General features: G+C 49.2%; 1 protein-coding gene across 4 annotated transcripts in view; it reads left to right on the top strand.

The window, feature by feature from the left end:
- Positions 1-18,396, top strand: part of LOC138248972 (uncharacterized) — a 268,238-nt gene that overhangs the window by 118,652 nt on the left and 131,190 nt on the right. For all 4 annotated transcript variants that reach the window (XR_011194683.1, XM_069203021.1, XM_069203022.1 and 1 more), the window contains one exon: positions 4,597-4,882. Coding sequence is in view for 3 of the 4 variants with exons in the window: in XM_069203021.1 (XP_069059122.1) it covers positions 4,860-4,882 (23 nt within the window). In the remaining variant the exon portion in view is untranslated. The remainder of the gene's footprint in view (positions 1-4,596; positions 4,883-18,396) is intronic.

The raw sequence follows: 18,396 nt of genomic DNA, 5'->3' as shown, positions 1-18,396 counted from the left end.
CGCAAATCATGCGTTTGGCGTTTTTGGACGCTGCTGGGGCCCAGGAGAGACCAGGAGGTCGCAAATTGGACCTGAAGAGAGAGGGGACGTCGAGCAAGACAAAGAGCCCTCACTGAAGCAGGTAGCACCCGGAGAAGTGCCAGAAACAGGCACTACGAGGATGCGTGAAACGGTGCTCGCCGAAGTTGCACAAAGGAGTCCCACGTCGCCGGAGACCAACTTAGAAAGTCGTGCAATGCAGGTTAGAGTGCCGTGGACCCAGGCTTGGCTGTGCTCAAAGGATTTCCGCCGGAAGTGCACAGGGGCCGGAGTAGCTGCAAAGTCGCGGTTCCCAGCAATGCAGCCCAGCGAGGTGAGGCAAGGACTTACCTCCACCAAACTTGGACTGAAGAGTCACTGGACTGTGGGGGTCGCTTGGACAGTGTCGCTGGATTTGAGGGACCTCGCTCGTCGTGCTGAGAGGAGACCCAAGGGACCGGTAATGCAGCTTTTTGGTGCCTGCGGTTGCAGGGGGAAGATTCCGTCGACCCACGGGAGATTTCTTCGGAGCTTCTGGTGCAGAGAGGAGGCAGACTACCCCCACAGCATGCACAAGCAGGAAAACAGTCGAGAAGGCGGCAGGATCAGCGTTACAGAGTTGCAGTAGTCGTCTTTGCTACTATGTTGCAGGTTTGCAGGCTTCCAGCGCGGTCAGCGGTCGATTCCTTATCAGAAGGTGAAGAGAGAGATGCAGAGGAACTCGGCTGAGCTCATGCATTCGTTATCTAAAGTTTCCCCAGAGACAGAGACCCTAAATAGCCAGAAAAGAGGGTTTGGCTACCTAGGAGAGAGGATAGGCTACTAACACCTGAAGGAGCCTATCAGCAGGAGTCTCTGACGTCACCTGGTGGCACTGGCCACTCAGAGCAGTCCAGTGTGCCAGCAGCACCTCTGTTTCCAAGATGGCAGAGGTCTGGAGCACACTGGAGGAGCTCTGGACACCTCCCAGGGGAGGTGCAGGTCAGGGGAGTGGTCACTCCCCTTTCCTTTGTCCAGTTTCGCGCCAGAGCAGGGCTAAGGGGTCCCCTGAACCGGTGTAGACTGGCTTATGCAGAATTGGGCACCTCTGTGCCCAACAAAGCATTTCCAGAGGCTGGGGGAGGCTACTCCTCCCCTGCCTTCACACCATTTTCCAAAGGGAGAGGGTGTCACACCCTCTCTCAGAGGAAGTTCTTTGTTCTGCCATCCTGGGCCAGGCCTGGCTGGACCCCAGGAGGGCAGCTGCCTGTCTGAGGGGTTGGCAGCAGCAGCAGCTGCAGTGAAATCCCAGGAAGGGCAGTTTGGCAATACCAGGGTCTGTGCTACAGACCACTGGGATCATGGGATTGTGCCAACTATGCCAGGATGGCATAGAGGGGGCAATTCCATGATCATAGACATGTTACATGGCCATATTCGGAGTTACCATTGTGAAGCTACATATAGGTAGTGACCTATATGTAGTGCACGCGTGTAATGGTGTCCCCGCACTCACAAAGTTCAGGGAATTGGCTCTGAACAATGTGGGGGCACCTTGGCTAGTGCCAGGGTGCCCTCACACTAAGTAACTTTGCACCTAACCTTTACCAGGTAAAGGTTAGACATATAGGTGACTTATAAGTTACTTAAGTGCAGTGTAAAATGGCTGTGAAATAACGTGGACGTTATTTCACTCAGGCTGCAGTGGCAGGCCTGTGTAAGAATTGTCAGAGCTCCCTATGGGTGGCAAAAGAAATGCTGCAGCCCATAGGGATCTCCTGGAACCCCAATACCCTGGGTACCTCAGTACCATATACTAGGGAATTATAAGGGTGTTCCAGTAAGCCAATGTAAATTGGTAAAAATGGTCACTAGCCTGTCAGTGACAATTTGGAAAGAAATGAGAGAGCATAACCACTGAGGTTCTGGTTAGCAGAGCCTCAGTGAGACAGTTAGTCACTACACAGGTAACACATTCAGGCACACTTATGAGCACTGGGGCCCTGGGTTACCAGGGTCCCAGTGACACATACAACTAAAACAACATATATACAGTGAAAAATGGGGGTAACATGCCAGGCAAGATGGTACTTTCCTACACCAGGGTGCCCACACACTAAGTAACTTAGCACCCAACCTTTACCAGGTAAAGGTTAGACATATAGGTGACTTATAAGTTACTTAAGTGCAGTGGTAAATGGCTGTGAAATAACATGGACGTTATTTCACTCAGGCTGCAGTGGCAGGCCTGTGTAAGAATTGTCAGAGCTCCCTATGGGTGGCAAAAGAAATGCTGCAGCCCATAGGGATCTCCTGGAACCCCAATACCCTGGGAACCTCAGTACCATATACTAGGGAATTATAAGGGTGTTCCAGTATGCCAATGTAAATTGGTGAAATTGGTCACTAGCCTGTTAGTGACAATTTGGAAAGAAATGAGAGAGCATAACCACTGAGGTTCTGGATAGCAGAGCCTCAGGGAGACAGTCACTACACAGGTAACACATTCAGGCACACTTATGAGTACTGGGGCCCTGGATGACAGGGTCCCAGTGACACATACAACTAAAACAACATATATACAGTGATAGAATGGGGGTAACATGCCAGGCAAGATGGTACTTTCCTACAGTAACCATGCCAGAAAGAGGGTACTTTCCTACAGTAATGTAATCCATGGCCCCCTGGGAAATGTAGTTTGCTGCTGGTGCTCTACATGGCTCAATGATCACATGACTTCAGTCCAGTCAGTGCCACACACTGCACTGACACCAAGCCTTTCTTCTGCTGGAAGGGCATCACGAGATGGTCTCAAGGTGCTGCGCCCTCACATACGAACCTGACATGATGGATAGCGGCACCCCATCACTGCACCCTGACACCTGATTGTCAGCCTGTAGCACAGTATCCCTTTTATTGGGACAGCTGCCAGTTAAATAGTGGACTTTCTTTCCTATTTGACCAGTTCTTGTCTAAATATCACATATTCTGTGTTGTGTAGCCTGCTGCTGGGTAAGTAGGGATGTCTCCTGCTATGAGTCCAGACATGAGGCAAGTAGCACATTAGCAGCCTGCGGTTCAATGAGTATTCACGTTTCTTTGCCATTTGCCAGTCCTCAGCTGCATCTTACAGAGATGTGTGCCATTGTGCTGAGCTTCAGGTAATTAGCAGAGATAATTCAATATTATCCCAATGACCAGCTGAGGAGCTGCTGCCTCCTGGTACCAGCCGCGCTCTCCGTGTGAAACAAGTCCCCTTGTGTTGTCCTCTTGTGGTTCATGTAAAGACCTCCTGGTACCAGCCGCACTCTCCAGGTGAAACAAGTCCCCTTTAGTTGTCCTCTTGTGGTTCATGGAAAGACCTCCTAGTACCGGTCACTCTTTCCGTGTGAAACAAGTTTCCTTGTGTTGTCCTCTTGTGGTTCATGGAAAGACCTCCTGGTACCGGTCACTCTCTGCATGTGAAACAAGTCTCCTTGTGTTGTCCTCTTGTGGTTCCTCTAAAGACCTCCTGGTACCAGCTGCGCTCTCCGTGTGAAACAAGTCCCCTTGGGTTGTCCTCTTGTGGTTCATGGAAAGACCTGGTACCAGTCACTCTCTCCGTGTGAAACAAGTCTCCTTGGGTCATTCTCTTGTGGTTCATGGAAAGACCTTCTGGTACCAGCCGCCCTCTCCGTGTAAAACAAGTCCCCTTGGGTTGTCCTCTTGTGGTTCATGAAACAAGTCCCCTTGTGTTGTCCTCTTGTGGTTCCTCTAAAGACCTCCTGGTACCAGCCGCGCTCTCCGTGTGAAACAAGTCTCCTTGGGTTGTCCTCTTGTGGTTCATGGAAAGACCTGGTACCAGTCACTCTCTCCGTGTGAAACAAGTCTCCTTGGGTCATTCTCTTGTGGTTCATGGAAAGACCTTCTGGTACCAGCCGCCCTCTCTGTGTAAAACAAGTCCCCTTGGGTTGTCCTCTTGTGGTTCATGAAACAAGTCTCCTTGGGTTGTCCTCTTGTGGTTCATGAAACAAGTCCCCTTGTGTTGTCCTCTTGTGGTTCATGGAAAGACCTCCTGGTACCGGTCACTCTCTGCATGTGAAACAAGTCTCCTTGTGTTGTCCTCTTGTGGTTCCTCTAAAGACCTCCTGGTACCAGCCGCGCTCTCCGTGTGAAACAAGTCCCCTTGGGTTGTCCTCTTGTGGTTCATGAAACAAGTCCCCTTGTGTTGTCCTCTTGTGGTTCCTCTAAAGACCTCCTGGTACCAGCCGCGCTCTCCGTGTGAAACAAGTCCCCTTGTGTTGTCCTCTTGTGGTTCCTCTAAAGACCTCCTGGTACCAGCCGCGCTCTCCGTGTGAAACAAGTCTCCTTGGGTTGTCCTCTTGTGGTTCATGAAACAAGTCCCCTTGTGTTGTCCTCTTGTGGTTCATGGAAAGACCTCCTGGTACCAGCCGCGCTCTCCGTGTGAAACAAGTCTCCTTGGGTTGTCCTCTTGTGGTTCATGAAACAAGTCTCCTTGGGTTGTCCTCTTGTGGTTCATGAAACAAGTCTCCTTGGGTTGTCCTCTCGTGGTTCATGGAAAGGCAGCTCAGGGTTACTCTCTCTTTTGTTTCTCTGCAGCTCACCTGTTCCCAGCTCGGGATGGCGGAGACCGAGAGGGGAGGATGTGTCTTCGATAAGGAGGCTTCCTGTGAGGGACAGTCTGCCCCGGGGACTGAGGGGAGCTCGGGGGAACCTTCGGGTGACGGAAGAGGCCGCATCAAACCTAAGGTGGTGACATGGTCCCCCTGGAAGGACACATCCGGAATGGGAGGACTGTGGAGCAAGCTTAAGGGTCCGTCCCACTTCACCCTGGTAGCAATAATGAAGGGCTCACTGCGTAGATGGACGGCGGCTCCCGGCGCAGGTGAGCGACGGGTCTTGGACCTTAATCAGTTTGTGAACAGTTTATTCTTGTCAACCGCGAATCTAGGATGAAAATGAGAAATTCTGAACAAATGTCTTGTTTCAAAAGTCTCTTCCCGGACCCAGAACTCCAGCAGCAGAAACAACCCCTGAGAAGCAGTGACGCGGATTGACGCTGCTATTGTCAGATTTTTGAGCTGCAGTGGTTTCCGCATAATACATTTACAGCAATTACCACATAATTCATTATCCGTTGCATCATCTGCAGGTTTTAACAAAGAAATAGCTCATATAGCAAACGGATCACAAGTTTAACTAAAATATGGCAGCACGTGCAGTGGGACCCCGCACAAAGGCTGATGTTCATGGCAGTATCCGGGAGTTAAAGTCGAACCAAAAACCTATTCCCAGACAGTTTTATCATATATAAATATGAGAAAATAATGAACACATAGTATCAAAAAATGTGCTGCGTTATGCTGCATAAAGCGCCTTTTCGCTCCCTCACAAATGAGATACCTCTGCCGCATAATCTCCCCTTTATTTATGTCACACTCTGTTGTGTATTGCGTGCTTTAGCGCCCTTTCAAACACATCCCCCGCTCCTAGCAGAGCCAGGTACGGGGCTCCAGGAGTGACCAACGCTGAAAACACTGATTACATGCCGGATACTGCGGACTGGCAAAACCCATAGGTCTGGCTTCCGATTCGTGAACCTTTGCTATTTCGTTTCTGTGTTTGTGTGTTGTTGTATGGAAGGAAGTCACTGAATGTGATGGGTGTGCGAGTGGGTGAATGTGGCTGAATGTAGGTCTGGATGGAAGGATGTGGGTGCAGAGAACAATGAGTGCATGTCAAACATTGGATATGAGAGGATGGAGTGACAAAGAAATGGGTGGGACTGAACAGCTGAAGGTGTGGATGGATACAGGGGTGTGAAGGGATGGAGCAATGAATGAATGGGTGCGACTGAACAGGTGGAGGTGTGGATGGATGCAGGGGGTGAAAGGATGGAGTGATGAATGAATGGGTGTGACTGAATAGGTGAAGGAGTGGATGGATGCAGGGGGTGAAAGGATGGAGCGATGAATGAATGGGTGTGACTGAACAGGTGGAGGTGTGGATGGAGCGATTAATGAATGGGTGTGACAGAACAGGTGAAGGTGAAGATGGATGCAGGGTTTGTAAAGATGGAGCGATGAATTAACGGGTGGGACTGAGCACGTGAAGGTGTGGATGGATCCACGGGTGTGAAAGGATGAAGCGATGAATGAATGGGTGTGACTGAACACGTGAAGGTGTGAATGGATGCAGGGGTGTGAAAGGATGGAGCGGTGAATGAATGGCTGTGACTGAACACGTGACGGTGTGGATGGATGCAGGGGTGTGAAAGGAGGGAGCGATGAATGAATGGGTGTGACTGAAGAGGTGAAGGTGCGGATGGATGCAGTGGTGTGAAAGAATGGTGCAATGAATGAATGGGTGTGACTGAAGAGGTGAAGGTGCGGATGGATGCAGTGGTGTGAAAGAATGGTGCGATGAATGAATGGGTGTGACTGAAGAGGTGAAGGTGTAGATGGATGCAGGTTTGTGATAGGATGGGGCGATGAATGAACAAGTGTGACTGAACAGGTGAAGGTGTGGATAGATGCACGGGTGTGAAAGGACGGAGCCATGAATGCATGGGTGTAACTGAACAGGTGAAGGTGTGGATGGATGCAGGTGTGTGAAAGGATTGAGCGATGAAGGAACAGGTGTGACTGAACAGGCGAAGGTGTGAATGGATGCAGGGGTGTGAAAGGATGGAGTGATGAATGAACGGGTGTCACTGAACAGGTGAATGTGTGGGAGGATGCAGGGGTGTGAAAGGATGGAGCGATGAATGAATGGGTGTGACTGAATGTAGGAGGCTGGCCTGGCTTGTAGTGGGTACCAGAGGTACTTACACCTTGTGCCAGGTTTAGTTATCCCTTATTAGTGTAGAAGAGGTGTTTCTAGCAGCTTTTGGCTGATAGAAGGTAGCTATGGCAAAGCAACTTAGGCTGAACTAGGAGACATGTAAAGCTCCTACTATACCACTGGTGTCATATGCACAATATCATAAGAAAACACAATACACAGAGTTACTATGACAATATGCCAAAAGTATCTCAGTGAGTACTTTCAGTATGAGGATAAGTTATATACACAAGATGTATGTACACAAACCAAACTTAAGTAAGTAATAGCAAGAAAAGTAATGCAAACAGTGTAGAATTACAGTAGATGGCAATAGGAGCACATAGGTATAGGGGCAACACAAACCATATACTCCAAAAGTGGAATGCGAACCACGAATGGACCCCAAACCTATGTGAGCTTGTAGAGGATCACTGGGACTGTAAAAAAACAGTGAGGGGCAGAAAAATAGCCCACCCCAAGACCCTGAAAGGTAGGTGTAAAGTGCACCTACTATCCCCAGAGAGCACAGAAGTCGTGGTAGGGGGATTCTGCAGGAAGAACAAACACCAGCAATGCAACAACAGTGGATTTCTGGACCTGAGTACCTGTAAGACAAGGGGACCAAGTCCAATAGTCGCAACAGTGTTGAGAGTGGGCAGGAGCCCAGGAAATGCCAGCTGAGGGTGCAAGGAAGCTGCCACCTGTTGGAAGGAGCTTGGAGTTCTGCAATAAAGAGGAGAGCTAGGGACTTCTCCTTTGGAAAACAGATGTCCCACGTCGCGCTGAAGATTGCAGCGGTGTTCCCATGCAGAAAGACTGCAAACAAGCCTTGCTAGCTGCAAGGGTCACAGTAGAGGTTTTTGGGTGCTGCTGTGGCCCAGGAGGGAACAGGGTATTGCCACTTGGAAGAGGAGACAGGGGGGTCGCCCAACAACTCAGGGAGCTCTCACAGAAGCAGGCAGCACCCGCAGAAGTACCTGAACAGGCACTTGGAATTAAAGTGAACCAGAGTCCACGCGAAGTCACAAAAGGGAGTCCCACGACGCCGGAGGACAACTCAAAAGGTTGTGCACTGCAGGAAGGAGTGTCGGGGACCCAGGCTTGGCTGTGCGCAAAGGAAATCCTGCAATAGTGCACAGGAGCCGGAGCAGCTGCAAATCACGCGGTACCCAGCAATGCAGTCTAGCGTGGGGAGGCAAGGACTTACCTCCACCAAACTTGGACTGAAGAGTCACTGGACTGTGGGAGTCACTTGGACAGAGTTGCTGAGTTCCAGGGACCTCACTGGTTGGGCTGAGAGGGGACCCAGAGGACCAGTGATGCAGTCTTTTGGTGCCTGCGTTAGCAGGGGGAAGATTACATCAGGTTTTGGGTCCCTTGCCTCTGTGTACAAGAGGTTGTCCTCCCAGTAAACTCTATGTGAGCCACTGACATCCCCATTTTGCTGCTTAACAGCTTGCTGTCTGAGATCCTCTAATGTGGGACAGGATTGCTGTGCCACACTCAGCTCTTCCCTGGCAGGCCCCCCTCGACCCAAAATCTCAGCAGTGTCTACTGCCAGCTCCTCTGGTGAAGGTTCTGCACAGGGAGGAAATTCTTCTTCCTCAGAAGTAGAATCATCTGTAGAGGGAGGGATAGTGGGTAGGGATTTACCCTTGCTACTCCTAGCTTTAGGGAGAACTTGGTCCATTGTTCCAGGATCCAAGTCACTCTGTCCTTTTTGCTTTTTGGCCTGAGCCCTTGTCAAAGCAAAAATATGCCCAGGAATGCCCAGCATTGCTGTATGAGCCTCCAACTCCACTTCTGCCCAAGCTGATGTCTCTAAATCATTTCCTAGTAGACAGTCTACAGGTAAATCTGAGGCAACCACAACTTTCTTTGGACCAGTACAACCCCCCAGTTCAGATTTACAACAGCCATGGGGTGGCTAAGAGTGTTGTTATGAGCGTCTGTCACTTGGTACTGGTGACCAAGTAGGTGTTGTTCAGGGTGTACCAGTTTCTCTATCACCATGGTAACACTGACACCTGTGTCCCTGTAGGCCTGAACCTCAACACCATTTATTAGGGGAAGTTGCTTGTACTTATCCATATTAAGGGGACAAGCAACCAAGGTGACCAAATCAATGGCACCTTCAGAGACTAACACAGCCTCTGTGGTCTCCCTAACAAGACCAACCCCAACTAAATTACCAAAAGTGAGCCCAGCTACTCCCTTGGATTGGCTATTAGTAGGTTTGCTCCCACCACCACTGCTATTACTAGGGGCACCAGAATTTGAAGTAGGGTTTGTGGTAGTGGGAGGTTTGGTGTTTTTCTTTGGACAACTGGCATCAGTTGTCCAATGGTCTTTGACTTTACACAAATAACACCAAGGCGTTCTAACTTGATTTGAAGAGGATTTGGACCCACCACCCCCACCAGAGGATTTTTGTGGGCCTGATGAAGACTCATTTTTAGTTTTGTCCCCACCCTTGTCAGAAGACTTACCATCCTTCTTCTTTCCATCCTTGTCACCCCCTGTATGAACGTTTTTGTTCACTGTTGTTCTGACCCATTTGTCTGCCTTCTTTCCCAATTCTTGGGGAGAGGTCAGATCAGAGTTCACTAGATATTGGTGTAACAAGTCAGACACACAGTTATTCAGAATATGCTCTCTCAGAATAAGATTATACAGGCTTTCATAGTCATAAACTTTACTGCCATCCCTCCAAGGCCTTCACTGAACAGTCAACAAAGTCTATCCAGTCTTGTGAGGACTCTTTTCTGGTGTCTCTGAACTTAATCCTGTATTGTTCAGTGGTTTAGCCAAATCCATCCAAGAGTGCATCCTTCAAAACTGTACAATTGTTAGCATCACTTTCTCTAACAGTAAGGAGCCTATCCCTACCCTTTCCATTGAAAGATAGCCATAGGATAGCAGCCCACTGCCTTTGAGGGACCCCCTGTACCATACAGGCCCTCTCAAGTGCAGCAAACCACTTGTTGATGTCATCCCCCTCCTTGTAAGGGGGAACTATCTTGTGCAGATTCCTGGAATCATGCTCTCTCACAGGATTACTATCAGGAATACTGCTGCTGCCACCATGGGGTCCAAACCCCAATCTCTGTCACTCCTTCTCCAGGTCTAGGGATTCCCTGTCTAGAGCCAGCTGTTGCTGTTTAAGCTTCAGCCTGGTCTCTTCCACTCTCAACGTTTTGAGTTCCCTTTCTAACATGTTGCCTTCAGGGTGGGTGGGTTGGGAATGCTTGGACACTGAGGATAAATTGGAACCAACAAAGGGAGATCTGTCTCTAACAGCTTGGACTCTAACAACCTGGCCTCCAGGAACAAAAACATCCCTACTATGATGGGAGCTTCTATTACTACCAGCATTGCTCTGAGGTCTGCTGAGGGGCAGATTTGGAATAGAACCCTCCACACCTCCCTGAAAGGGGTTCCCCTGAGTCAGAATGGGAGCTATCTACTAACTTCTCATTTGAAGTGCCAGCTAGGGACTTATCATTCTCAATGAGCAGGTTAAATAGAAATTCTCTTGAAGGGTTCTTTCCTATCACTAAACCTCTATCAATGCAGAGACTCCTTAGGCTCTTGAAGTTTAAATTGTCATAAGTTGTATTGACCATTTTAAGAGCAGTTCCTACATCAGACATGATAGTAGAAGGTTTAGAGACAGTGAGAAGAGAGAAAAAGTTTCAGGGCCTTTTAAAGAATAGAGAAAAAAAACTTTTTCAAACTTTTAGAAGTTAAGGAGTACTTTTCAGCACTTAGTAGAAGTGTTAGAGGAGAAAAGCAAAACTTTTTGGTTAAGTGTACATACACTGAACTTGTTTTGTATGTTATTCTCTTATGAAAAGTACACAATGACAAAGTGGTAAGTAGTTACAAGTACTTATCTCACCGCTGCACAAACAATGTAGGAGGCTGGCCTGGCTTGTAGTGGGTACCAGAGGTACTTACACCTTGTGCCAGGTCCAGTTATCCCTTATTAGTGTAGAAGAGGTGTTTCTAGCAGCTTAGGCTGATAGAAAGTAGCTATGGCAAAGCAGCTTAGGCTAAACTAGGAGACATGTAAAGCTCCTACTATACCACTGGTGTCATATGCACAATATCATAAGAAAACACAATACACAGATATACTAAAATTAAGGGACTTTATTTTTATGACAGTATGCCAAAAGTATCAGAGTGGATACCCTCAGTATGAGGATAAGATATATACACAAGATACATGTACACAAACCAAAATTATGCAGATAATAGTAAAAGGAAGTAATGCAAGCAATGTAAAGTTACAGTAGATTGCGATAGGAGCACATAGGTATGGGGGCAACACAAACCATATACTCCAAAAGTGGAATGCGAACCACAAATGGACCCCAAACCTATGTAAGCATGTAGAGGGTCGCTGGGACTGTAAGAAAACAGTGAGGGTTAGAAAAATAGCCCACCCCAAGACCCTGAAAGGTAGGTGTAAAGTGCACCTACTACCCCCAGAGAGCACAGAAGTCGTGATAGGGGGATTCTACAGGAAGAACAAACACCAGCAATGCAACAACAGTGGATTTCCGGACCTGAGTACCTGTAAGACAAGGGGACCAAGTCCAAGAGTTGCAACGGTGTCGAGAGTGGGCAGGAGCCCAGGGAATGCCAGCTGAGGGTGTTAGGAAGCTGCCACCTGTTGGAAGAAGCTTGGTGTTCTGCAAGAACGAAGAGGACTAGGAACTTCCCCTTTGGAGGATAGATGTCCCACGTTGTGAAGAAGCTTGCAGAGGTGTTCCCATGCAGAAAGACCGCAAACAAGCCTTGCTAGCTGCAAGGGTCGCGGTTAGGATTTTTGGATGCTGCTGTGGCCCAGGAGGGACCAGGATGTCGCCACTTGGATGAGGAGACAGAGGGGGCACCCAGCAACGTAGGGAGCCCTCACAGAAGCAGGCAGCACCCTCAGAAGTACATGAACAGGCACTTAGATGAAAAGTGAACCGGAGTCCACCCGAAGTCACAAAAAGGAGTCCCACGACGCCGGAGGACAACTCAGAATGTTGTGCACTGCAGGTTAGAGTGTCGGGGACCCAGGCTTGGCTGTGCAAGAAGGAAATCCTGGAAGAGTGCACAGGAGCCGGAGCAGCTGCAAATCACGTGATACCCAGCAATGAAGTCTAGCGTGGGGAGGCAAGGACTTACGTCCACCAAACTTGGACTGAAGAGTCACTGGACTGTGGGAGTCACTTGGACAGAGTTGCTGAGTCCCAGGGACCACGCTCGTCATGCTGAGAGGAGACCCAGAGGACCGGTGATGCAGTCTTTTGTTGCCTGCGGTTGCAGGGGGAAGATTCCGCCGACCCACAGGAGATTTCTTCAGAGCTCCCGGTGCAGAAAGGAGGCAGGCTACCCCCAGAGCATGCACCACCTGGAAACAGTCGAGAAAGCCGGCAGGATGAAGCGATACAAGGTTGCTGGTAGTTGTCTGGCTACTTTGTTGCGGTTTTGCAGGCGTCCTGACCAGTCAGCGGTCGATCCTTTGGCAGAAGGTGAAGAGGGAGATGCAGAGGAACTCTAGTGAGCTCTTGCATTCGGTATCTGAAGAATTCCCTCCAAACTGCTCTCCTTTTCCTCCCCCTCCGCACCGTCCCTCCCCTCCCACCTCCTGTAGTAGCTCTCCCGGTTTACTCTAAGGTTGTCCTTTAAAAAGGACCATACCTTTGTCAGCTACGTCCCTCCTGGGGCGTGGCGGTCTGTGAGCGTGTCTCCGGTCCTTCCCTTTCTGCCTGGATCGGCTGCTTCTTTGGGAACCCGTGGTACCCGGTCCTTCGGTCGTCATCCGCCTTCTTCGGTCTGCCGCTCACCGCACTTCCTGGCTCCTCCGCGTCCTTCTCCTCGACGGACGTGTGTAGTCCGTCCTCTCTTTTTGTATCTGAGGGAACCCGGATATCCGGGTCCTCGGGGAAGGTGCCGGCCTCGTTGTTGCCAAGGCTACTGGTGTAGGAGGCTGGACTGGCTTGTAGTGAGTACCAAGGGGTACTTACACCTTGCACCAGGCCCAGGTATCCCTTATTAGTGTATAGGGTGTCTAGCAGCTTAGGCTGATAGATAATGGTAGCTTAGCAGAGCAGCTTAGGCTGAACTAGGAGACGTGTGAAGCTACTACAGTACCACAAGTGTCACTTGCACAATATCATAAGAAAACACAATACACAGATATACTAAAAATAAAGGTACTTTATTTTTATGACAATATGCCAAAGTATCTCAGTGAGTACCCTCAGTATGAGGATAGCAAATATACACAAGATATATGTACACAATACCAAAAATATGCAGTATAGTCTTAGAAAACAGTGCAAACAATGTATAGTTAGAATAGGATGCAATGGGGACACATAGGGATAGGGGCAACACAAACCATTTACTCCAAAAGTGGAGTGCGAACCACGAATGGACCCCAAACCTATGTGACCTTGTAGAGGGTCGCTGGGACTATTAGAAAATAGTAAGGGTTAGAAAAATAGCCCACCCCAAGACCCTGAAAAGTGAGTGCAAAGTGCACTAAAGTTCCCCAAAGGACAAAGAAGTCGTGATAGGGGAATTCTGCAGGAAAGACACAAACCAGCAATGCAACAATGATGGATTTCCAAACGAGGGTACCTGTGGAACAAGGGGACCAAGTCCAAAAGTCACAAGCAAGTCGGAGGTGGGCAGATGCCCAAGAAATGCCAACGGTGGGTGCAAAGAAGCTGCTACTGGACAGTAGAAGCTTAGGATTCTGCAGGAACGACACAGGCTAGAAACTTCCCCTTTGGAGGATTTATCCCCCACACTGTGGAGAGTCGTGCAGAAGTGTTTTCCTGTGGAAATACAGCCAACAAGCCTTGCTAGCTGCAAATCGTGCGGTAAGGGTTTTTGCATGCTGCTGTGGCCCAGGAGGGACCAGGATGTCGTCAATTGCGTCTGGGGACAGAGGGGGCGTCGAACAAGACAAGGAGCCCTCTCAGAAGCAGGCAGCACATGCAGAAGTGCCGGTACAGGCACTTCGAAGAAGAGTGAAACAGTGCTCACCCGAAGTTGCACCAAGGAGTCCCACACCGCCGGAGGACAACTTAGAAAGTCGTGCAATGCAGGTTAGAGTGCCGTGGACCCAGGCTTGGCTGTGCACAAAGGATTTCCGCCGGAAGTGCACAGAGGCCGGAGTAGCTGCAAAAGATGCGGTTGTAGGAGGCTGGACTGGCTTGTAGTGAGTACCAAGGGGTACTTGCACCTTGCACCAGGCCCAGGTATCCCTTATTAGTGTATAGGGTGTCTAGCAGCTTAGGCTGATAGATAATGGTAGCTTAGCATAGCAGCTTAGGCTGAACTAGGAGACGTGTGAAGCTACTACAGTACCACAAGTGTCACTTGCACAATATCATAAGAAAACACAATACACAGTTATACTAAAAATAAAGGTACTTTATTTTTATGACAATATGCCAAAGTATCTCAGAGTGTACCCTCAGTGAGAGGATAGAAAATATACACAAGATATATGTACACAGTACTAAAAATATGCAGTATAGTCTTAGAAAACAGTGCAAACAATGTATAGTTACAATAGGATGCAATGGAGACACATAGGGATAGGGGCAACACAAACCATACACTCCAAAAGTGGAATGCGAACCACGAATGGACCCCAAACCTATGTGACCTTGTAGAGGGTCACTGGGACTATTAGAAAATAGTGAGGGTTAGAAAAATAGCCCACCCCAAGACCCTGAAAAGTGAGTGCAAAGTGCACTAAAGTTCCCCCAAAGACAAAGAAGTCGTGATAGAGGAATAATGCAGGAAAGACACAAACCAACAATGCAACAACGATGGATTTCCAATCTAGGGTACCTGTGGAACAAGGGGACCAAGTCCAAAAGTCACAAGCAAGTCGGAGATGGGCATATGCCCAGGAAATGCCAGCTGTAGGTGCAAAGAAGCTTCTACTGGACAGAAGAAGCTGAGGTTTCTGCAGGAACGAAAAGGGCTAGAGACTTCCCCTTTGGTGGATGGATCCCTCTCGCCGTGGAGAGTCGTGCAGAAGTGTTTTCCCACCGAAAGAACGCCAACAAGCCTTGCTAGCTGCAAATCGTGCCGTTAGCGTTTTTGGACGCTGCTGTGGCTCAGGAGGGACCAGGTGGTCGCAAATTGGACCAGGAGGTAGAGGGGACGTCGAGCAAGACAAGGAGCCCTCTCAGCAGCAGGTAGCACCCGGAGAAATGCCAGAAACAGGCACTAGGAGGATGCGTGAAACTGTGCTCACCCGAAGTTACACAAAGGAGTCCCACGTCGCCGGAGACCAACTTAGAAAGTCGTGCAATGCAGGTTAGAGTGCCGTGGACCCAGGCTTGGCTGTGCACAAAGGATTTCCGCCGGAAGTGCACAGAGGCCGGAGAAGTTGCAAAAGTCGCGGTTACCAACAATGCAGTCTGGCGTGGGGAGGCAAGGACTTACCTCCACTAAACTTAGACTGAAGAGTCACTGGACTGTGGGAGTCACTTGAACAGAGTTGCTGGATTCAAGGGACCTCGCTCGTCGTGCTGAGAGGAGACCCAAGGGACCGATAATGCAGCTTTTTGGTGCCTGCGGTTGCAGGGGGAAGATTCCGTTGACCCACAGGAGATTTCTTCGCAGCTTCTAGTGCAGAGAGGAGGCAGACTACCCCCACAGCATGCACCACCAGGAAAACAGTCGAGAAGGCGGCAGGATCAGCGTTACAGAGTTGCAGTAGTCGTCTTTGCTACTATGTTGCAGTTTTGCAGGCTTCCAGCGCGGTCAGCAGTCGATTCCTTGGCAGAAGGTGAAGAGAGAGATGCAGAGGAACTCTGATGAGCTCTTGCATTCGTTATCTAAAGTTTCCCCAGAGACAGAGACCCTAAATAGCCAGAAAAGAGGGGTTGGCTACCTAGGAGAGAGGATAGGCTACTAACACCTGAAGGAGCCTATCAGAAGGAGTCTCTGACGTCACCTGGTGGCACTGGCCACTCAGAGCAGTCCAGTGTGCCAGCAGCACCTCTGTTTCCAAGATGGCAGAGGTCTGGAGCACACTGGAGGTGCTCTGGACACCTCCCAGGGGAGGTGCAGGTCAGGGGAGTGGTCACTCCCCTTTCCTTTGTCCAGTTTCACGCCAGAGCAGGGCTAAGGGGTCCCTGAACCGGTGTAGACTGGCTTATGCAGAATTGGGCACATCTGTGCCAAAGAAAGCATTTCCAGAGGCTGGGGGAGGCTACCCCTCCCCTGCCTTTACACCATTTTCCAAAGGGAGAGGGTGTAACACCCTCTCTCAGAGGAAGTCCTTTGTTCTGCCATCCTGGGACAAGCCTGGCTTGACCCCACGGGGGGCAGAAACCTGTCTGAGGGGTTGGCAGCAGCAGCAGCTGCAGTGAAACCCCAGGAAAGGCAGTTTGGCAGTACCAGGGTCTGTGCTACAGACCACTGGGATCATGGAATTGTGCCAACTATGCCAGGATGGCATAGAGGGGGCAATTCCATGATCTTAGAAATGTTACATGGCCATATTCGGAGTTACCATTGTGAAGCTACATATAGGTATTGACCTATATGTAGTGCACACGTGTAATGGTGTCCCCGCACTCACAAAGTTCAGGGAATTGGCCCTGAACAATGTGGGGGCACCTTGGCTAGTGCCAGGGTGCCCTCACACTCAGTAACTTTGCACCTAACCTTTACCAGGTAAAGGTTAGACATATAGGTGACTTATAAGTTACTTAAGTGCAGTATAAAATGGCTGTGAAATAACGTGGACGTTATTTCACTCAGGCTGCAGTGGGAGGCCTGTGTAAGAATTGTCAGAGCTCCCTATGGGTGGCAAAAGAAATGCTGCAGCCCATAGGGATCTCCTGGAACCCCAATTCCCTGGGTACCTCAGTACCATATACTAGGGAATTATAATGGTGTTGCAGTAAGCCAATGTAAATTGGTAAAATTGGTCACTAGCCTGTTAGTGACAATTTGAAAGAAATGAGAGAGCATAACCACTGAGGTAGCAGAGCCTCAGTGATACAGTTAGTCATATACACTGGTAACACAGTCAGGCACACTTATGAGCACTGGGGCCCTGGCTGGCAGGGTCCTAGTGACACATACAACTAAAACAACATATATACAGTGAAAAATGGGGGTAACATGCCAGGCAAGATGGTACTTTCCTACAGTGAGGAGTAATGGAGTTCAACACCCATCATCCTCATGGTGTCCCTGAAAGCCTTAGAGGCAAATGCAGGGCCCTGGTCCGAATGGAATGCTGCAACCGCATATGTACCGATAAAGATCAGCAAATCTTTTATAACAGTCCGGGCGTCAGCCGACCGCTGTGGCCATACCCACCGGAATCTAGAACAGGAATCTACAGCCACTAAAATGTATTTGTATGCACCATCAGGTTGCAAGGGACCACAATGGTCCAGGTACACACAATGGAGTTGTTTGTCTGACACTAAGAGAGATGTCTGCGGAGGGCGTCTGATATTTGAGCCCTTAATCTGCTGACAAATGTCACAGCAAAGCACATACTGTTTAGTCCGTCTGCATAGACTAGGCCACCAGTACTGTTGTTGGAGAATGGTGATAGTGGCCTGTGTACCAGCATGTGCAGAAGCGACACCCTCATGTGCAGCTGTAATCAGCCCCAATCTTTGGTCTTCATTTGGGATCACTCGATCACCAACATCAGGAATTGTTGCAAAAGCAACATTCTGTGCACTGATATGATAGGTATAGTTCGTAGGGTACCCTTTCGGAAGGGTCTTGCCTGCAGCCGAGGCTTTAACGGCAATCAGTATTTCATTATCCAACCTCGTCCGAGAACGAGTCACTGCAGCCACAGAAGCCGTAGCTACTGATGCTTTGGTTGCTTCGTCAGCCAATGTATTACCGGCAACGTGTATTCCTACACGTTGGTGCCCTAATGTATGAACTACATGGACACATGGCAGCTTATCTTTAAGAGCAGCCACCCTTCCCCACAATATTTTGTGTTTAATGGTGTTCCCTTTAGAATCTCTAAACCCGTTCAGTTTCCAATGATTGAGGTATTCATTGTAGGACTGTGTAGGAAAGTACCATCTTGCCTGGCATGTTACCCCCATTTTTCACTGTATATATGTTGTTTTAGTTGTATGTGTCACTGGGACCCTGGTAACCCAGGGCCCCAGTGCTCATAAGTGTGCCTGAATGTGTTACCTGTGTAGTGACTAACTGTCTCACTGAGGCTCTGCTACCTCAGTGGTTATGCTCTCTCATTTCTTTCCAAATTGTCACTAACAGGCTAGTGACCATTTTTACCAATTTACATTGGCTTACTGGAACACCCTTATAATTCCCTAGTATATGGTACTGAGGTACCCAGGGTATTGGGGTTCCAGGAGATCCCTATGGGCTGCAGCATTTCTTGTGCCACCCATAGGGAGCTCTGACAATTCTTATACATGCCTGCCACTGCAGCCTGAGTGAAATAACGTCCACGTTATTTCACAGCCATTTTACACTGCACTTAAGTAACTTATAAGTCACCTATATGTCTAACCTTTACCT

This window comes from Pleurodeles waltl, chromosome 8, assembly GCF_031143425.1.
Source record: "Pleurodeles waltl isolate 20211129_DDA chromosome 8, aPleWal1.hap1.20221129, whole genome shotgun sequence".
Lineage (NCBI taxonomy): Eukaryota > Metazoa > Chordata > Amphibia > Caudata > Salamandridae > Pleurodeles > Pleurodeles waltl.
The sequence above is the reverse complement of the archived record's forward strand: the minus strand, read 5'-3'. Positions and strand labels throughout refer to the sequence as shown.